The 22,740-nt window shown below is 43.7% G+C and overlaps 1 protein-coding gene across 4 annotated transcripts in view; it reads left to right on the top strand.

The window, feature by feature from the left end:
• Positions 1-1,136: 1,136 nt before the first annotated feature.
• Positions 1,137-22,740, top strand: part of LOC122540105 (uncharacterized) — a 110,829-nt gene continuing 89,225 nt past the window's right edge. The window contains exon 1 of one of the 4 annotated variants that reach the window (XM_087980438.1): positions 1,137-1,627. In XM_087980438.1, the coding sequence (XP_087836564.1) occupies positions 1,516-1,627 (112 nt within the window). In that variant the 5' untranslated portion in view covers positions 1,137-1,515. The remainder of the gene's footprint in view (positions 1,628-22,740) is intronic. The other 3 variants (XM_087980437.1, XM_087980436.1, XM_087980435.1) reach the window with 3 other exon arrangements.

Raw genomic sequence — 22,740 nt, forward strand, 5'->3', positions numbered from 1 at the left:
CCTCTCACACTAAATTGCCCGTAGTGTTCAGGGATATGTAGGTTAGGTGCATTAGTCAAGGGAAAGGTAGAGTAATAGGGTAGGGGAATAAGTCTGGGTGGGTTACTCTTCAGAGGGTTGGTGTGGACTTGTTGGGCCAAATGGTCTGTTTCCACATTGTACAGAATCTATGATTTTATTTCATTTACTACTTGGCCTTTTACTCAGACGAGCCAACATCATTTCCACCCGACTCCATTTCTGCCGTGATTCTCACTCGGCTCCTATCATTTCAGTTGGTGCAAGTGTGACCTGTTGAACAGTCAAACTCACTGATGTCACAGGAATAAAGTGCCCACTTTGATATTTAGGGGCGGCACGGTGGCTCAGTGGCTCAGTGGTTAGCACTGTTGCCTCCCAGCGCCAGGGAGCCGGGTTCGATTCCAGCCTCAGGCGACTGTGTGGAGTTTGCACATTCTCCCCGTGTCTGCGTGGGTTTCCTCCGGGTGCTCCGGTTTTCCAAAGATGTGCAGGTTAGGTGAATTGCCCATACTAAACTGCCCATAGTGTACATTAGTCAGGGGTAAATATAGGGTAGGGGAACGGGTCTGGGTGGGTTACTCCTCACAGGGTTGGTGTGGACTCGTTGTTTCCATACAGGAGGGAATCTAATCTAATCATTTACTGGAATTTCTCATGGTGGATTCAATGTTTCTTGTGCAATGGCTATTGTTCCATGTAACAGCAGAAATGCCTGCAGCTGGATTCAGGGTCCTGCCTAGGATTCTAACTATGGTCATAATAATTCCAACTGGACTTGCAGGGGGCAGAGTCTAGCCCCTGCGTGTTGATGAACCACTCCCTATTACATTTCTGCTCTTGATTTAAAGTGGAGAGATTGTTTGGGTGGGATTTCGAGGATTTAGGATCTTTTAGGATTAATTTCGGTGTAAATCGATTTACACAATGTGCAAAAAAGTGAACAGAGAGTACAGCAAAGATTAAATTGGCTGCAATGATTAATGTAACTGTACAGTCAGAGCAATTTATGCTCCGAGGAGCGCCTGAGTCACCTGGCTTGTAACCAATAACTTAATTAATGAGCGTATTGTTTTTAAGTTATCAGAGACACAGATATTAATCCATTAAACTAAAATCATATCTTCGTTTGTTGACACATGGTTACTCTATTGAGAATTGTGTGCCTGCAGTTACTGTAGTGTTTCTTTGCCCAGGGTGGGACTAGGTGCGACTTTCGCGAGCTGTGCCATTCTGGTGCCAAGTTGACAAGCGACCCCAGAGCGAGGGAGCAAGGATCGGAAATCGGCGCTGCTCTCAAATCTAGCGACTGAGAGCGAGAGGGGCGCCACTTTACAAGAGGTAGCTGACTGAGCATCGTCACGGAGCGGGAGAGAGAGAGAGAGTGAGGGGGAGAGTGTGAAAAGAGTCGGTCTGTGGCAGACGGGGCGAGGGGACGGTTTGCCCCACTCGAATATGAAGCGTCCCCCTGGGCTAAGGACAGTTTATTGAGAACTCATGGCCAACATGAGGAGCAAAGCGGACAGAGGGTACGGTCCGGGAATGAGACAGACACCTCTCAGCTCCATCCTCCAACTGGTTCTGATTATTCTACAACTTCAGTCAACAGGTAACGAACGGGGGTGTCGTTTCTGGTCGTTTAAATCTACATTTTATATGAAGTGAAGATTGTGTTAGTTCAGTGAAGGGTTCACTGGGCAACGGTTCCCCTGGATACAGGGACGTTCAGGGCGGCAAGGATAGATATATTCCATGAAATAATGCAGGTTTGTGTAGTAGTTGCGACGGTGGGAATTTCAGTCGGAAAATTAGGAAGTGAGCAGAAATGTAATATTTTAAATTGAGCTGCAAGGGGTAGAGGATCCAAATATATATTTCACCCATTTGGGCAAATCCCAGAAACACTCGCTTATGTACACACACATATCCAGGGGGTACATGGAGACTGCGTGAGATGTTTATATCTATTCTGAGTGAGCAAGTGCGAATCTGAACATTTCACTGAGGTGTCTGGGATCTACCGCCAGTCTGACATCTCAGAAACGGGGGAGCCACTTGAGCGCAGGCGACAGCAGCCAAGAGATAATAAAAGCAGAGCCGGTTGGAGAAACTCAGCTCGCCTGACAGCATCTGTAAAGAGAGGAAAAAAGTTTCGAGTCACTCTTCGTCAGAATTGAGTTCTTCCTAAGAGTGTTCTGAAGAAGGGTCACTGGACTGTTCCTCCCTTCACAGATGCTGCCAGACCTGCTCAGTTTTCCAGCACCTTCTCTTTCTATTTCAAATGTTCAGCCTCCGAAGTATTTTGTTCTCAGCCTTGAGTGAGACCCTCAGGAAGCTCTAACACTGCAGGCAGGAGGGGCATCACCGCGCGGTTAATGCACACGATGAGGCAATCCGCCTGTTCCAGGAGGGCGCCCAGCGGTTACCTTTTAAAATCGAGGTTGGGGTCCTTGCTGTGAGCTAGAAAGGACCCTGGATCCTGTTCGCGGATTAACCCGAAATAAAAACCGAAAGTGCTGGGGAAACTCAGCAGGTTAGCAGCTTGTGTGGAGAGTTGAGTTCACGTTTTGAGTGCAATGTGATTGAGTTTCTGCTGCATTTTCCATCTTTATTCCAGACCTCTCGCATCCCACAACTTTGCATCTTTTGTTTTTCTGGGATTGGTCTTGTCGCTTCTTCAGTCAGTTCAAAGGTGCTTTTACAATTTTCATCTTTGTCTTCTAATCTCCCCATGACTTTGATGTGGCAGATTTCTCTCTTCCTCCAATTCTGGCTTTTTGCACATCCCTCCATTTTCTCTTTTCCACCTTTGGTGGCCATGTTTTCCTGAGCTCTGGAATTCCCTCCCTAACCATTTTAGTCTCCGTTTCTCTCCTACTTCAAACACGTTCATTAAACACTTACCGCCCCCCGATCACTGCGCAATCTGATGGGAAATGTTGTTTAAAGGCTTCCCTGAAGTTCCTTGGGATGATTTACTACCTTGAAGGTACGATTGAAATGCAGGATGAAAACAGAGTGCTGGAGAAACTCATCAGGCCCGGCAGGGTCTGTGGAGAGAGAAATAGAGTTAACGTTCCAAACCCGATATGATTTCTTCAGAACTGAAGTATTTTTATTGAAATGCAAGTTGTTATGTTAGGGCCCTGGAAACTCTGAAAAGGTTAGCTCGAATTCAATGGCAGTGAGCCGTTCTTGACCCTGACCTCGACCCTATTATTGTGCCCAGTACCTGTCCCAGAAACTTATTGTAGCTGTTAGCAGTTTTTGAGGCCAAATGCACAGGCTGCCTCCGGATGATTGTATGGGAGAGGAGGAAGGTCCACCAAACGGAATTGTAAACGCACTATGATAATATGTCCAGTTGACAGAGTTTAATTTCCTGTCTTCAGTCTGCCTGAGCTAGAAACACTGTCAGGAATGGGGGGAAACCCTGTACAGTGCGATGTGAAAACTCTTAACAATTAGTTAGATTTCTGTCTTTACCAACTGAATGACAGTCTGGCACAGTAGATTTCCCATTCATTACAAAACCCTCCTGAATGGAAATCCCACACAGTCATAGAATCCCTTCAGTGTGGAAGCAGGCCATTCGGCCCAACAAGTCCACATCGATCCTCTGAAGAGTAACCCACACAGACCCATTCCCCTACTACTCTACATTTAGCCCAGACTAATGCACCTAACCTACACATCCCTGAACACTGTGGGCAATTTAGCATGACCAATTCACCTAGCCTGCACATCTTTGGATTGTGGTAGGAAACCAGAGGAAACCCAGGCAGACATGGGGAGAATGTACAAACTCCACAAAGTTGCCTGAGGTGGGCATTGAAGCCAGGTCCCTGGCGCTGTGAGGCAACAATGCTAACCACTGAGCCACCGTGCCACCCTAGGTTCCCCATAGAGTCATAGAGATGTACATCACGGAAACAGACCCTTCGGTCCAACTCATCCATGCTGACCAGATATCTGATATAAATGTAGTCCCACTTGCCAGCACTTGGCCCATATCCCTCTAAACCCTTCCTATTCATGTACTCATCCAGATGCCTTTTAAATGTTGTAATTGTACCAGCCTCCACCACTTCCTCTGGCAGCTTATTCCATACATGCCCAAACTTTGTGTGAAAAAGTTGCCTCTTAGGTCCCTTTTAAATCTGTCCCCTCTCATCCTAAATCTATGCTCTCTAGTTGTAGACTCCCCCACCCAGGGAAACGACCTTGCCTATTTACTCTACCTGTACCCCTCATGATTTTGTAAACCTCTATAAGGTCATCCCCTCAGCTTCCAACGCTCCAGGGAAAATAGCCCCAGTCTATTCAGCTTCTCCCTTTAGTTCAAACCCTCCAACCCTGGCAACATTCTTCTAAATCTCTTCTGAACCCTTTCAAGTTTCACAACATCCTTCCTAGAGCAGGGAGACCACAAGTCCAGGAAAAAGCTATCTGCTGTTCAGTTTAAGTCACAGTTAATATGAACCTAGCCTGGTGATAGATACAGGAATTCTGATGTGAGTTTTACAAGATAGTGTTTCAGTGCTGTATCAGGAGTGGTTCTATTAAAGAAGGAAACACTTGCCTTTATGTTACTTCTATGATCGCAGAACATCCCATTGGCTGCACAGTCAATGAAAAGTATTGCAATGTGAGAACACAACAGTGTACTTCTGCACTCAAAGGCTGCACTGCCAAGAATAGAGGAGTTGGGAGTCAATTACCAGGTTGTCCATCAGGCAGTGAAAATAAAAACATTTTTCATATTCTTGCAGACAAGATTCATTGTTGGGAAATATGTGAAGATTTCCCGCAGTATATTTTGTTGCTACCCACAATATTGAGGCTGCCAAGAAATATCAAGAGGAATATATTTTGCTGTTTTGAGATCTGGTTTGAAACTCTCAGAGTTACAAATAACAATCGGGGAGACATTGGCATAGTGATTACTGCCACTGGGCTAGTAATCCAGAACTTCAAATTCCATCATGACAAATGGAGAAATTTGAATTCAATAAAACATAGAATTCAAAGCTGGTCTAATGGTGATCACTGCCAATTGTTGTTAAAACCCATCTGATTGACTTCCCTTGAGGGAAGGAAATCTGTCAACTTTACCTGGTCTGGCCTAGAAATAACTCCAGACTTTAAGCCATGTGGTTGACTCTTAACTGCCTCTGAAATGACCAAGGAAACTACTCAGCTGTACCATACTGCTCCAAAATTTATAAAGAAAGGAACAAAACTGGACAGACGACTTAGTATTGACCTAGGTACAGAATCAATCATGGCAAGCATAGTCCTGTCAACCCTGCAAAGTTCTCTTGACCAACATCTGGGGGCTTGTGTCAAACTTAGGATAGACTAGTCAAAAAACAGTCTGATGTTGGCATACTATATGAATCTGTACCTTAAAGACAATGTCCCAGGCACCTCCATCAGCTGCCCTGGATATGACCTGTCTGTCCCATCAGCAGGACAGTGACTGCACCATGGTATATAGTCATGATGAGATTGCCCTGGGAGTGCCAACATGGATTCCAGACCCAATGAAATAGAGTCATAGAATCATAAAACATGGAAACAGACCTTCTGGTCCAAACATTTCATGCCGACAATGTTCCCAGACTAAACTAGTCCCACCTGCCTGCACTTGGCCCATATTCCTTAAAACCTTTCCTATTCATGTACTTATCCAAATGTCTTTTCAACATTGTAACTCTACCTGCATCCACCATTTTCTTCAGCAGTTTATTCCATGCACAAACCATTCTCTGTGTAAAAACATTGCCCTTCCTGTCCTTATTAATTTTTTCTCCTCTCACCTTGAAAGTATGCCTCCTAGTTTTGATCGTCCCCACCCTTGGGAAAGGACCCTTGTCATTCACCTTTTCTATGCCCTTGATGATCTTATAAACCTCAATAAGGTCATCTCGCAACCTTCTACATTCCAGTGAAAATGTCCCAGTCTTTACAGTATACCTTTATACCTCAAACCCTCCATTCCCAGCATTATCTTTTCTGAATCCTCTCCTGTTTAATAATATCCTTCCTAGGCCAAATACAGGCAGGGAAACCTCCTGCTTAGGTAATAAATCAGTTCTGCAACATTTGGAGGAAATGTTGAGGGTGGTAATGTTACAGAATGTATTTTGAAGCGGAACTTCAATGTCCGTCACCAAGAGTGCGTCAACAACAGCACCTCTGACTGGCCTGGTCAAGTCCTAAAGGGCATTGTTACGAGATTGGTTCTGCATCATTGGCGAGGGAAAATTTCATTTGTCCCTGTCCTCACCAGTCCACCTTTTGCAGATGCAAATAGGACTAGATTAGGTTAGGATATCTGGTCAGCATGGACAAGTTGGACTGAAGGGTCTGCTTCCGTGTTGTACATCTCCATGTCTCTATGCAGCTGTCCATGACAGTATCAATAGGAATGAACACCACATATCCTCTGGGGATAAAGTCCTGTGCTCATTAAGCATACTCATCATTGTGTGTTCAATCACAGTTTGTAACCTTGCGCCTCACTCTTCCATTCCATCAAGCCAGGAGCAGCACCAGGCATACCTAAAAATGAGGTTTCAATCTGGTGAAGCTACAACACAGGATTACTTGTGTGCCAAACAGTGGAAACAACATACATTAGTCAAGGTTAAATGAGGAGAAAGTGAGGACTGCAGATGCTGGAGATCAGAGCTGAAAATGTGTTGCTGGAAAAGCGCAGCAGGTCAGGCAGCATCCAAGGAACAGGAGAATCGACGTTTTGGGCAAAAGCCCTGAACAAGGGCTTATGCCCGAAACGTCGGTTCTCCTGTTCCTTGGATGCTGCCTGACTTGCTGCGCTTTTCCAGCAACACATTTTCAGCTCAAGGTTAAATGACCCTATAACTACTGATTATATCTAAATTCTGCAGTCCTACTCATGAATGGCAATGGGCAATTAAACAATTAATCCCCCACAAAATCCCCAACCTCAAAAGTGGGGGAGCTCAGCACATCACTACCAAATACAAGGCTGAAACATTAACATATGTGTTCGGCTAGAAATGTCGAATGGATGATCCATTTTGGCCTCCTGCTGAGGACCTCAGCATCACAAATGCCAGTTCAACCAATTCAATTCACTCAAAGGGATATCAAAAAACAGCTAAAAGCACTGTATATTGCAAAACTTACAGGCCCTGACAATATTCTGACAATAGTTCTGATGATTTGTGCTTCCAAAGTAGCTGCACACATAGCCAAGCTATTCCAATATAGCTGCAACACTAGTATCTATCATCAATGTGGAAAATTGCCCAAGTGTGCCCTCTGCACAAAAAGCAGGAATAAATCCAACCCTGCCAATTACTGTCCCATCAATCTACTCTTGATCATCAGTAAAGTGATGTAAGAGGTGGTTGACAGTGCTATCAAGTGGCATTCACAAGGAAATAATTTGCTTATTGGCAGTCAATTTGAAGTCTGTCAGAGCTGCTTGGCTCTTGACCTGATTTCAGTCTTTGTCCAAACATGGGCAAAAGAGCTGAATGTCAGAAGTGATGTGAGTTTGGAAGATGGCTGTGGCTTTTGGAGGTCGGTCATCTCAACTCCAGGACATCTCTGCAGGAGTTCCTCAGGGGAGGATCCCACTCCCAACTATTTTCAGCTACTTCATTGATGACCTTCACTCCATCATAAGGCCAGAAGTGAAAAGGTTTGCAGATAATTGCATAAAATTAAGCATAATTTGCAACAGCTTAGATTCTGAATTGGTCCATGTGCATATGCAGGTAAAAACAATGACTGCAGATGCTGGAAACCAGAGTGTTGCTGGAAAAGCACAGCAGTTCAGGCAGCATCCGAGGAGCAGTAAAATCGATGTTTCGGGCTAAAGCCCTTCATCAGCATATGCATATGTAGTAAGACCTGGACAATATTGAGGCTTGTGTTGATAAGTGGTAAGTAACATTTGTGCCACACAAGTGTCAGGCAATGACATCATCAACAATCTTTGCCTCTTGACATTCAATGACATTCACTGAACCCCCACTATCAACATCGTTGACATTACAGCATGGTGACTCATTCATTAGCACTACTGCCTCACAGCACCAGGGACCTGGGTTTGATTCCACTCTTGGGTGACTATCTGTGTGGAATTTTCCACTCTCCCTGTGTCTGTGTAGGTTTCCTCTGGGTAATCTGGTTTCCCCCCACAGTTCAAAGATGTGCAGGTTGGGTGTATTGGCCATGCTAAATTGCCCATAGAGTCTAGGGATGTGCAGGCTCGGCGGATTAGTCATGGGAAATGCACAGTTACAGGAATGGGGGGGGGGGGCGGGGGGGGTTTGATGGGATGCTCTTTGCTTGGTAAGCCAAATGGGATCCTTCGATTCTAAGATCACCATTGACATGTGTATATGGCCAATGGCTACAAGAGCAGGTCAGATACAAGGAATTCTGCAGGGAATTCTCCCCTGTCTCCTCAATGGCTGTTCAATATACCTCCACAATGCACAAGTTCTGAGTGTTATGGAATATTTCCAACTTGCCTGGATCAGTGCAGCTGCAAAAACACTCAAGAAGCTTAACATCATTCAGGATAAAGCAGCCCACTTGATTGGCACCCTAATCTACTGACTTCAACATTCACTTGCTTCACCATCAATGCACAGTTTCAGCAGGCTGTCCTATCTACAAGATGCACTGCATTAGCTCACCAAGGCTGCTCTGACAGCACCTGCCAAACCTGCAACCTCTAGGACAAAGGCAGAACACTAATATCTGCAAATTCCCACCCAAATCATATACTATCCTGACTTGAAAGTGGGTCATCAATCCTTTATTGTTGCTGGTTCAACATCCTGGAATCTCCTTTACTAAAAACTGTGTGGAAGTCCCCACACCCCATGGACTGCAGCAGTTCAAGAAGTTCACCATCATCTTCTCCAGGGAAATTTGTCATTGGCAATAAATGCTGGCTCTGCCAGTAAAGCCCATATCCCATGAATAAGTGAAAAAAAACAATCAATTTACCTTTCAGAGCAAGTTCTAACATTACACATGATTGCTTACAAGGCTGTAAATTAACTACATTTCTGAACAATGGTCAAATTAGCATTTTAGATGTTAAAGTTGCATTTTTGTAGTCACTGTTTTGAATCAAAGTTTGGTCTTTGAACATGTAGCGCATAAGATTTTGACAAAAATCAAATGAAAGACAAATGAGCATGGTCCTGTGCCAGGTTAGCAAGTAATTGTCTGTGTTTGGTAGACTCTGGCAATATTGAACAAGTAATTAAATTCCTTGGTAATCTGGCATACGTGCCTGTTGACTGTTTATTGCTGTCATGTTTGTTCCATTAGCTCCTTGTTCTGCGCTATACCCACAGAAGAGGAATCATCAACTGTCTGGATGATCAAATCCAACACCAGACAACTTGTCGCTCCCTTCCACAAACCTCAATCAGATTTTCATTTTAGACCATGACTGAACTCTGCTAGACTGAGACAAGTTCCATTCACTCCATTCCAATTAAACCATTATCACTTTTGAAATTCTAGAATGATCCTGGCTCCAGGCAGAGAGGGACAGGTAAAAACATAAGAAGGACTTACTAAATGGCTGCAATGTTGTGGTGAGGGTGGGAATTGGGGTTGGATTGTAGGTGAGGATGGGGATAGAAGTTGAGTGGACATGGAATATGGAGTGGGTTTTTGGTTGGGATGGGTGTTATTGGGTGTGACACCATTTTCCACTTACAAAATTTAGTTTAGGAAGTGATTAGGAAGGCTCATAGAATGTCGTCAAAGGGAAGGAATATAAATATACAAATATTTTACTCCAACAGTCCAGGGTGAGACCAAATCTGGAATATTGTGTACAGCTTTGACTTTTGTATTAGAAAGAAAGGCACAAATGCCTTAAAAGCTGTTCAGAGACGATTTACTCAATTAATTCCTGGGATGAACAGCATATTTGGTGAATAAAGGTTGGCCTATATCCATTGAAGTTCAGACAAATCAGTAGATCTTATTGAAGCATATAAGATCTTGAGGGAACTGGAAAGATGAACATCAGAAAGATGTTGCCTCTTGGGAAGAGACTAGAAATTGCATTACAGTTTAGGAATGAGACAGAGATTAAGATTTTTATGTTCACTTGGAGTTTTGCTACAGTGTGGAACTCCTCCTCCCAGATGGTAGTGGAGGCAGGGTTGTAAATTTATTCAAGGCCGAGTTAGATTGATTTTTGATAGACAAGAGAGCAGAGGATTATTCTGGGTGGAAGGGAGGGTGGTGTGCAAACAGGGGAAAGTGGAGCTGAGATTACAACCAAATTAGCCACAAGTTTATTGACTGATGGAGCAGTCTCCATGAGCCAGATGACATTCTGCTGGGCCTCCATTCCTGTCATATCACTTGATTCCCTTCATGTTGAAAAATTGATCAATCTCAGTCTTGAATATGCCAGTTGATCTTCTCTACCTCACAAATAGGGAATCCAAAGATAGCTAATCCTCTGAATAAAAGAATCTCACTTTAACTCAGTCTGAAATGGCCACACCTTATCCTGGGACACAATGAGCTTTCATTATAAACACACTAGCCAAAGAAAACTTCACAGCATTTACCCTGTCCAGCCTCTGAGAAATTTAAATGACATCACCTTTCATTTTTCCATATAACAAAGAACATAGATCCATTCTACTCAATATCTCATCATAGCATAACCCTCCCTTTCAAAAATCAATCCAGTAAACCTTCACTGCCTCTGAGGCAAGTATATTCTTCATTAGGTAAGGAGACCAAAACTCCATAGTACCTCTAATGTGGTTTCACAAAAGCCTTACATGAATATCACAAAATTCCCTTGATACTCCAAATCTCTTGCATTAAAAGCTAATCTGCTGAATAATTTCCTACTTTGCTTCATGGACCAGTACATTATTTACTGCAATATTACTTTTAAAAGTTTTGATTTCTTTCCTTATTGTATTATCATGGAAGGACTGTTATTCATGATAGTATTTCTTTATTTTTCTAATTTATTATTATGATTTTGTACTTTTGAAGATCTGTAATGCTGGACTTCTTATTTCTTTATTTTTCTAAATTTTGTTTTCCTAAAAATTTGTATGCAAGAGACATTACTAAGGTGCCTCTGTACCTAAGATGATGCCATGAGTGCAACTTGCAAATTTTTCTCTGTACTCATGTGAGTCCATGAGACAGGAAAGCTAATTCAATTCAATATAAATTAACCCTGTTTCATTACATATTACTAGACCTGAAAAGTCTGTGGGTTCCTCAATGTATTCATCTCGAAAACCGTCTCAACTGCATCCCACCGAACCAACCAGTACCCTTCCACTGACACCCTCCTTCGACTGACTGAACTGGTCCTCACTCTGAACAACTTCTCTTTTCAATCCTCCCACTTCCTCCAAACCAAAGGAGTAGCCATGGGCACCTGCATGGGCCCCAGCTATGCCTGCCTCTTCGTTGGATATGTGGAACAGTCCATCTTCCACAGCTACACTGGCACCACCTCCCACCTTTTCCTCAGCTACATCGATGACTGTATTGGCGCTACCTCGTGCTCCCACGAGGAGGTTGAACAGTTCACCAACTTTACTAACACCTTCCACCCCCGACCTCAAATTTACCTGGACCGTCTCAGACTCCTCCCTCCCCTTCCTAGACCTCTCCATTTCTATCTCGGACGACCGACTCAACACGGACGTTTACTATAAACCGACTGACTCCCACAGCTACCTAGATTACACCTCCTCCCACCCTGTCCCCTGTAAAAACACCATCCCATATTCCCAATTCCTTCGCCTCCGCCACATCTGCTCCCAGGAGGACCAGTTCCAATACCGAACAACCCAGATGGCCTCCTTCTTCAAAGACCACAATTTTCCCATAGACGTGGTTGACGATGCTCTCCACCACATCTCCTCCACTTCCCGCTCCTCCGCCCATGAACCCCGCCCCTCCAATCGCCACTAGGACAGAATCCCACTGGTCCTCACCTACCACCCCACCAACCTCCAGATACATCGTATCATCCTTCGTCATTTCCGCCACCTCCAAACAGACCCCACCACAAAGGATACATTTCCCTCCCCACCCCTATCAGCGTTCCGGAAAGACCACTCCCTCCGCGACTCCCTCGTCAGATCCACACGCCCCACCAACCCAATCTCCACTCCCGGCACCTTCCCCTGCAACCGCAAGAAATGCAAAACTTGCGCCCACACCTCCCCCCTCACTTCCCTACAAGGCCCCAAGGGATCCTTCCAAATCCATCGGAAACTCACCTGCACCTCCATACACATCATTTACTGCATCCGCTGCGGCCTCCTATACATTGGGGAGACAGGCCGCCTACTTGTGGAATGTTTCAAAGAACACCTCTGGGACACCCGCACCAACCAACCCAACCGCCCCGTGGCTGAACACTTTAACTCCCCCTCCCACTTCACCAAGGACATGCAGGTTCTTGGCCTCCTCCAACGCCAGACCATGGCAACACGACGCCTGGAGGAAGAGCGCCTCATCTTCCGCCTCGGAACCCTCCAACCACAAGGGATGAATGCAGATTTCTCCAGCTTTCTCATTTCCCCTCCCCCCACCTTTTCTCAGTCCCAACCCTCGAACTCAGCACCGCCTTCTTGACCTGCAATCTTCTTCCCGACCTCTCCGCCCCCACCCCCTCTCCGGTCTATCTCCCTCACCTTAACCTCCTTCCATCTTTCGTATTTCCAGCACCCCTCCCCCAAGTTCCTCCTCCCTACCTTTTATCTTAGCCTGCTTGGCACACCCTCCTCATTCCTGAAGAAGTGCTTATGCCCGAAACGTCGATTCTCCTGTTCCTTTGATGCTGCCTGACCTGCTGCACTTTTCCACCACACATTTTTAAGCTGCATTTCACAAATACAAGCTCCAATCTACTTTTGCCAAATTGATTTACTCAGTTTACACAAAACTAAAGTTGTTCACTATTATTGCATTGCCTTTGTTTCATGCTCTTTTAATTTTCATATTTATACTTTGCTCAGCACTCCAACTAACATTATAAATCAGTCAACTACTCCCATCAGTATTATCTGCCTTTGTTATCTTTTAACCCCAATAGTAATCCCACATTCTATTTTTGTCATATGATTCTGTTTGTCCAATGCCTTTATCTTATGTTTTATTATCAGGAGCTAAACCTTTCCATTTTGTCTGTCTTTTATAAAAGTAAGCATCCTGGAATTTTAAACCTTGGTTACCTTGCAACCATGCTTCATTAATGGTTCCTCAATCAAACCCATTTACCTGTATTTATCCTATTAATTAATTCTTTTATAATAGCTATGCACATTCAGCAATAGAAGCTTCACTCTTAATTGTTTTACTACTTTTGCCTCATGGGGCCACATTGCTCTGATTGCAGTTGTTAAACTCTCCATCCCTTCCTGACACAACCTTCTCGATGTTACCCAAATCACTATCTTGCCCCCAAACCTTCAGAAAGGGTAGTCAGCAATAACATGATGTCATTGATTTCAGATGATTACTGAGTAAGTGAAGAGGGGGTTTTGGAGAGATTTTCATCACGTGGACAGTTGGTAGAACATGAAATGCATTGCACAGGAAGCAGCTGTGGAACGAATTCACACATCTATCGAGAAACATTTGATCCAAATTTGAAGCAGTGGATGATACAAGTTTATGATCAGGGTGACAGGATAAGATTCAGACTGCTCCAACAGGCATGATGGGCTGAATGGTCTTCTACTGGGTGATAAACTTCTATAATTTCGTGGAGTGACTTTGACTCTAGGAGACTTGCTATCAATAGAAAAGGGCATTTGGAAAGGTATATTTAAGGGACAAGTGATTCAATAGTATTTATTTACTGTATCACTCAAAGTTAAAATGGTTCGACAATCGATAATAAAGGGGTTCACCTAAGCTCAGTAATCACTTGAATATCAGAAAGGTTCCTAATGTCACTCAGATACAGCATGGCCCACCACCCTGTAATAACATTTACAACAACAAGTCTGAGGTTTGTAAGCACAAGGTTAAATAAAGAAAATTACACCCGAAGCAGGCAGGAGTCTAAGAACTGAGCAACTGAGCTTTGGAATTGCATCCACCTCTGCTATTCAGTTTCTTTGAATACTAGAATCAATCACTCTGTGTAGTAAACTTTGGTGTCTGTTACTCACAGCCTATCACTCACTGTCACTCATTGTCTATCACTTAGGCTGTTATACAATATCTATGACTCACAGCCTGTGCTGTCACTCTCAGTCTGCCATTCACAGTTAGCCACTAACTCATGGACTGTCACTCATAGTCTATCACTCTCAGACTGTCACTCACAGACTGCCACTTACTGTGAAAGCCATTGGTGTCAACTGAAACCACTTGTAATCTCTACCCAATGAGCCAGTGTTACATCAAAACAGTGTTCAGTTTTTTCAAAACGTTCCTGTTGTAAATTTGGCTCCTCCTCCCAGAATTTAAACTCCCTGGCTTGCCATGACTCCAGCCCACCCCAGGTACTTCACCCAATTAGCAATCCTGCAGTCTGCACATATACAGTGTTCAAAAGATATCACTGCTTGCAGTGTGATTTTCCTATCCCTCACAAAGGGATACCATGATCAATCTGGAGCAGTCCTTTCATCACGTTGCCTGAGGTCAGCTATTTCATCAAACCTGACACATTACTGCTCTGCAAAGTTCAGTCATTTGATGCTTTAATCCACTGGCAAACCCTTAAAAATGCTATTTCTTTGAATGCTGTACTTTATTACATTTTGTTTATTCCAATGGAAAATGTTTGAAGAACACCAGGCTCACTTTGTTTTGGATATATTTCCATCAAAACTCCAATCTGTTCAGAAAATTGACATTGATGTTTGCAGAAGCGATTTGGGAAAAGTTTTATATTTTTATTTTTTGAATTACCTTTTCAAAGGGATTGTTAAATCAGCTTTCATGATCTTTCCACAATATAGGTTCCAGTTTACAACAGCTCTTTACAATAAACCTGCTTCCTGTTATGAGTTCAAATTCTTTTGTGAATTATTTTAAATCTCTATCCTCTGGCCACTGACAACTTCTGTTACTGGAAATAGCTTTTGCTTGATTATCAAAATTACTCATCAGACTTTCTCTTAGCCTCCCTATTCTAACCACAGCCTTTCCATTGTCTCCACATTGTTGAAGTCTCTCATCCCTTGTTCCATTCTGGTCAATCTCCTCCACACCTTCTGACTTTGACATGCGTCTGAAGGTATGTTTCTCAGAATTGTACTTTGGACTCCAGCTGAGGCAAAAGGGACACTCATCCCCACAGGGCAGAGGCCTCAATTTTAGGGAGTCTTGGAAATTATTCCCTCCAAATGTTTTCCCCCTCTCATCCTGTCCTGAAGGTGCTGACTATTTCTGGGGTTCAACTCCCCCTCTTCTCCTGAAGGTGCTGCCTCTCCCTGGGGTTCAGCTCCCCCTCTTCTCCTGAAGGTGCTGCCTCTCCATGAGGTACAGCTCCCCCTCCTCTCCTGAAGGTGCTCCCTCTCCCTGAGGTACAGCTCCCCTTCCTCTCCTGAAGGTGCTGACTCTTCCTGGGGTACAGCTCCCCCTCCTCTCCTGGCTCTATCTGAGTTCTATCAATGCGGAGATCAAACCAGTTCTGTGAGATTTTCTCTTCCATTATGCACGTGCTGTTTTGTATAACACTGTCAAAGAGGAACAGTGAAGTGATAGATTTATTTGCTAATGGGCTAAGTGTTTTCTTTCTTTAATTTATGAGGTATCCTTGGTGAAATGAAGGCATGCATTTGCATTCCTCGAGAAAGTAGGGGCCATAAAAACTGCATTTCCATTTATATGGGCACCTCCCACTGAGACTACATTGTTCAAGCAGGGATGACCAGTGCTGACCACAAACTCCCATGATCAGGCTGAGGTCTCTCCACTTTCCATTCAGTCACCAGCTGGCTTTGCATTTAACCTTTTAATTGTTTTCTGCAGCTTTTCATTAGGGAACCAAAGGGAAAGAGCAGAACCTAGTCTTCAGGGTGACAACATGAAAACAAATGTTAACTGAGAAGGGGTGCAAGGAAAAGTATTGATGAGCTCAGACTTGTATCTTAAAGGCTTTTTTTTGCTGGAGAAAGATCTAAGTGTGAGAAACGAAGCTCACTGCCAAATAATTTTAGTCCGAGTCAAATTCCGAAGCAGTCTTTATTCATATGTTCTTGCGAGCCCGGGTGACCACAAAGTACACACACTTCTGATTAATATTATTTCACATTCATACAGTTTTCTATGAGCCTCCCTGTACCTCCCCTTTTACCTCATATATGACAGTTGTATTTCTCTGTGCAGCTGCTATTCTAATCGGCTTACCACACCTATCTGTGGCCTGTTGTTAGTGTGCAACCCGCCTTGACAGCTGAGTCTTAGTACTTTTGCTGACGCAACACTGCGTCTTATCACTTCTGCACAGAGTCTTTATGACTTCTGAGTACCTGACTTCTGCAGAAGCATCACTTAGACACATTTTCCACATAAGGAGGCAAAGACTTCTATAATTTTGAGATTTGGGGAAGAGTTAAGAGTTGAAGGTGGTATGGTGAACACTGACTTCTGCATGAGACGATGATGAAGGTGCAAAAAGAAGCAAGATTGAGTGGGTTCCAAGCAACATTACACTCCTCTTTTCAATTCCCCTAGTAGACAGGAAGGGCATTTGTACCAGGTTTTACATTTCTGTCTGAACATGAGGGCAACAGCTCAGAAAACCAAGCTTTCACTCCCAGCTGTGATCTCCTCAGGGACATACAGGGCAGTTGATAGGAAGAAAATGTGGAGGATGAGGTCACCCAAGGGACTATGGAAGTATTTTAAGTGTAATCAATTTTCTCTGTGAATACAGTTACATTTCGCTTAGGTTTGATAGAATGGTTCAGATGGTAGGTAATTTAGTATGTGGAACAAGGAAGCTCCCAGGTTAAATGATGTCGCTGATCTCAACTTTGACAATGCTACAATTGGCCTCAGCAAATGTGAACCCATCTTCCTGCTCCTGACCTGCAACTGCAGCCCTAAGGTCACTATGAGAACAGGGATCAAAATGGAGCTTTGTGCTTCCAGCAATGAGGAAAGAAAGGGAGGAATGAGAAGGTGGTTTAAGTCAATTCTAAACCTAATATACATAAATATATATTATTGATTATTAATCCTGGAAGCCTGGCTTATTAAGGTCCATTGTACATCAATGAGCAAAAGTGCATTTCCAAAGCGCTTTTCCTATCTCCGTCTCAAAATGTGGGAAATGTGGCTGCAGTTGGTACACAGCAAGATCCCACAAAAAAATTATGTGGTAAATGACCAAATGATCTGCTTTAAGAAATAGATAATGGATGGGTCGTCAGGTAGAATTCCCCTCGTTTTCTTGAAAGTAGCACCACTAAATCTTTCACACCAAACTGAGAGGACACAGGGGGTTTCAGTTTAACATTTTGTCTGACTGATGGAGTCTCTGACAGTACAGCAATCCTCAGCACTGTGTTGCAGAATCAGCCGAGATTACATATTCAAGTCTCTGAGGTCTTACACCCAACATCTCTGAACTTGGAGGGAAAAGTGTTGTGACACACTTACAGCTGTGACCATAACTGGCCTCAATTGCAAATGGGTTTTACAGGAACAGTAACATCACATGTTCAACTTTATAGCAACTGCGTGTGTATCGGTTTTGCCAAATCATCTCCAAGATGTAAACAAGGTAGATGCTGAAATAAAACTGGTGGCACCAGAGATTGACCTTGTACCTGCAGTACTGAATCACCCTAATGGGATAAAGGGATGCTGATTCATGCCTATTTGCTATGTGTAATATATTTGGGCCAAGGCTCTATTTCCTGGGAGACAAGGAGCTTGAGCACTAAACTCACCTTAACTTCCCTGTTTGGGCTCCTTGATGGGACAGTGCAGAGGAAGATTTACTCTATATCGAATCACATATTGTATTTGCCCTGGGACTGTTTGATGAGACAGTGGAGATCTAAAATTATTCTATATCATACCTCATGTTGTACCTGCCCTGGGAGTGTTTGATGGGACAGTGCAGATACAAAGTTAGTCTGTATCAGACTTCATGCTGTGCCTGCCCTGGGAGCATTTGATGAGACAGTGCAGAGGAAGATTTACTTTCTGTGTAATCATGTGCTGTACTTGTTCTGGAGTGTTTAATGGGACAGTGCATTTAGCTCTTTGATAGATTTGCCCTGGGATTGCCTGATACAATGTTACGCAGGGAGCTTTGTATCTTTGATACTCTGTATTGAACCCTGCCCTATACCTGTTGTTAAGTGTGTGAACATTGTCATTATGTCAGGCAGGAGAATCAATTATCCAGCCACATTATTCACTGAGTCCAATCCTGATCCCGATTCCAACTTGTTGATGCAATTTGCCATTGATGCAAGTTCCATTTTCTGTCATCAATCCTTTGTATTTCACCCACTGATACACAAAATATTCACAGAAGCTTGAAAATGTATCTGATTCACCCTTTTCACACCAGGTCACTATGAGGAGTGTCAGTATGAGCAGGGGATGGGGTGGGAGAGCAAAGGAGCTGAGTCTGCGGCAGAGGGACATTGAGAGTAAGCAACTAGTTTGATACCAGATACTGCATCTGATTCAACATTTATCTCCACAGAACATTAGAGTGGGACAAGTTGTCAGCAAAATCCAGGACAACTCTAGCATGAATATAAAATTATTTTACCAATGAGCGTCAGTCGCTTTTCTCAGGACATGGACAGAGTCTCCAATTCAAACATTTTTCTCTCTCTTTATAAACCTGACTGTGGCCAGTCCTGCCCCAAGCTCCCTGTCTCAGCTGCCTCCTTTTTCTCCTCTAATGCGAATATTGAACATCTCAGACTTGTCACTGCCTCCCACAGTCTGCAGCCTCTTCAAACCTGCATAAAAAACAGAACATTATTGAAATTTTCAGAGGATCAGGGACGGTCTGTGGGAGGAGGCCTCTGAGAATCAGGGACAGTCGGTGGGAAGGACAATCCTAGGTTTGGCTGATACATCACAATCGTTTAAAATCCAAGATTAATGCTCCTAATCATTCCATCTGCATTTAGTTCATACTCATTACAAAAACTGTCATACACAGGCGGAAACCAATCAGGCCTTGTAAATGCATTATAAATCAGCTCCATTTTCCTATCCTCTCCACATTCTTTCAAGCCTTAACCAACAAAACCCTCGGTCACAAAAACTTCAATTCCATTCGCAGCATCCACAGCCTTTTGAAGGAGGGAATTCAGATTTCCAAAACTGTGTGCGTGTAAAGAAATGCTTCCTTAATGCATAGCTCTACTTATAAGATTATGCCTCCTCAATCTGAAGGAAGTGTTTGTTTCATATCTCCCCTATCAGAATCCTTTCTGGTCTTAAGCAACACCATCAGAATGCCACTAACCTTTCCAGAACACTTTCAAAATTCAAGTGAATACAAACCGCCTTTTATCATTTGTCCATTCTGTTTGCATATTTGCATTAATCAGGCATGTGTCTATCGAGACCCTCTCATTCAGCTGGCTAGTCTGTGTGATCCTGGACAATCATAATACCCAAGATAGCTGTGGTACACACAGATACATACACACACACAAACACGCAGACATCACAGTGACACAGACACAGAAAGATGGACACCTACACACCGACCCGTGTAAAGTCATACTGGTGCAAACACACACACTCACAAATACAGGACAATCATTCATTGAATGCATGCAACCGGTTTAAATAATGTAGATTGTAATGTGTGATTGGGATCCTGGACTTGATTGCATTGTGACTGTGGTCGGGGAGAGATTTCATAGTTCTCTTTCCCCAACAGCTTTCTTTGTAGTCAGCCAATGTCACAAGGTTAAATGAATAAATCTACACCAGTATGAATTACACAAGATCCAACACCAAGTATGAGCCCTGTGAATCAGGTTTCCTCATTTCAGTCAATTAGCCACGTTTTCCTGTTAGTATGGCTGGATCAGTCTCTTGGACTGATTAGAACATAGAACATAGAACAGTACAGCACAGAACAGGCCCTTCAGCCCACGATGTTGTGCCGACCACTGATCCTCATGTATGCACCCTCAAATTTCTGTGACCAAATGTATGTCGAGGAGTCTCTTAAATGTCCCCAATGACCCTGCCTCCACAACTGCTGCTGGCAACGCATTCCATGCTCTCACAACTCTCTGTGTAAAGAACCCACCTCTGACATCCCCTCTATACTTTCCTCCAACCAGCTTAAAACTATGACCCCTCGTGTTAGTCATTTCTGCCCTGGAAAATAGTCTCTGGCTATCGACTCTATCTATGCCTCTCATTACCTTGTATACCTCAATTAGGTCCCCTCTTCTCCTCCTTTTCTCCAATGAAAAAAGTCCGAGCTCAGTCAACCTCTCCTTATAAGATAAGCCCTCCAGTCCAGGCAGCATCCTGGTAAACCTCCTCTGAACCCGCTCCAAAGCATCCACATCTTTCTTATAATAGGGCGACCAGAACTGGATGCAGTATTCCAAGTGCGGTCTAACCAAAGTTTTATAGAGCTGCAACAAGGTCTCACGACTCTTAAACTCAATATCCCTGTTAATGAAAGCCAAAACACCATATGCTTTCTTAACAACCCTGTCCACTTGGGTGGCCATTTTAAGAGATCTATGTACCTGCACCCCAAGATCCCTCTGTTCCTCCACACTACCAAGAATCCTATCCTTAATCCTGTACTCAGCTTTCAAATTCAACCTTCCAAAATGCATCACCTCGCATTTATCCAGGTTGAACTCCATCTGCCACCTCTCAGCCCATCTCTGCATCCTGTCAATGTCCCGCTGCAGCCTACAACAGCCCTCTATACTGTCAACGACACCTCCAACCTTTGTGTCATCTGCAAACTTGCTGACCCATCCTTCAATCCCCTCATCCAAGTCATTAATAAAAATTACAAACAATAGAGGCCCAAGGACAGAGCCCTGTGGAACACCACTCACCACAGACTTCCAGGCAGAATATTTTCCTTCTACTACCACTCTCTGTCATCTGTTGACCAGCCAATTCTGTATCAAGACAGCTATGTTCCCCTGAATCCCATTCCTCCTGACCTTCTGAATGAGCCTACCATGGGGAACCTTATCAAATGCCTTGCTAAAGTCCATATACACCACATCCACAGCTCGACCCTCATCAACTTTTCTAGTCACATCCTCAAAGAACTTGATAAAGTTTGTGAGGCATGACCTGCCCCTCACAAAGCCGTGTTGACTGCATTTAATCAAGCCATGCTCTTCCAGATGGTCATAAATCCTATCCCTCAGAATCCTTTCTAACACCTTGCAGACGACAGATGTGAGACTTACTGGTCTGTAATTGCCGGGGATTTCCCTATTTCCTTTCTTGAAGAGAGGAATTACATTTGCCTCTCTCCAGTCCTCAGGTACGACTCCAGTGAGAGCGAGGATGAAAAGATCTTTGCAAGTGGCGAAGCAATTGCATTTCTCGTTTCCCAAAGCAGCCGAGGACAAATCTGGTCCGGGCCTGGCGACTTGTCAATCTTAATCTTTGACAAAATTTTCAGCACATCAGCTTCCTCTATCTCTATCCATTTCAGCTTGCACACCTGCTCTTCAAAGGTTTCATTCACTACAAAGTTCGTTTCTTTCGTAAAGACAGAAGCAAAAAACTCATTTAGGGCTTCCCCTACCTCCTCAGACTCCACACACAAATTCCCTATGCTATCCCTGATCGGGCCTACTCTTTCTTTGACCATTCTCTTATTCCTCACATAAGTGTAAAATGCCTTTGTGTTCTCCCTAATCCGTTCTGCCAAGCCTTTCTCGTGCCCCCTCCTAGCTCTCCTCAGACCATTATTAAGCTCCTTCCTTGCCTGCCTGTAATCCTGTAGAGCTGAGCTTGACCCTAGCTTCATCCACCTTACGTAAGCTACCTTTTTCCTTTTGACGAGAAGCTCCACCGCTTTATCTTACCCCTTCTTGCCTGTCTCAGAGGGACATATTTATTCATCACTTACAACAACTGTTCTTTAAACAGTCTCCACATGTCTATAGTGCCTTTACCATGGAACAATTGCTCCGAATCTATGCTTCCTAACTCATGTCTAATCGCATCATAGTTTCCTCTTACCCAATTAAATATCCTCCCATTTTGCCTCATCCTCTCCTTCTCCAAAGCTATGTAGAATGTGAGGCAGTTGTGGTCACTATCACCAAAATGCTCTCCCACCACAAGATTAGACTTTAGTAAATCCATTGTGTTCCAAAGAAAAATCCAAATCCCCAGAATTGTTCAAATGCTGTATCAGGAAACCCACCCCACTATAGGATGAGGAAAAATTTCCTTCAATCAAATGTTTTCAGTCCTTGCCACAAACTCCGTTCACTATCATTGACTCCCTCTCTGTTATTGTCTCAAGTTGAACCAAACTGGATGTAACATGCGCTTCCTATCATTTGCCCATGTCCCACCCTGTTATAAAATTTGAATTGGAGGTGCTGGTGTTGGACAGGATGGGCAAAGGTAAAAATCACACAACACCAGGTTATAGTCCAACAGGTATTTGGAGGCCCTAGCTTTCAAAGCACTGCTTCTTCAACCACCTGATAAAGGAGCAGGGCT

This window comes from Chiloscyllium plagiosum, unplaced genomic scaffold, assembly GCF_037043375.1.
Source record: "Chiloscyllium plagiosum isolate Xiang-an unplaced genomic scaffold, Cpla_swu_hap1 HiC_scaffold_37, whole genome shotgun sequence".
Classification (NCBI taxonomy): Eukaryota; Metazoa; Chordata; class Chondrichthyes; order Orectolobiformes; family Hemiscylliidae; genus Chiloscyllium; species Chiloscyllium plagiosum.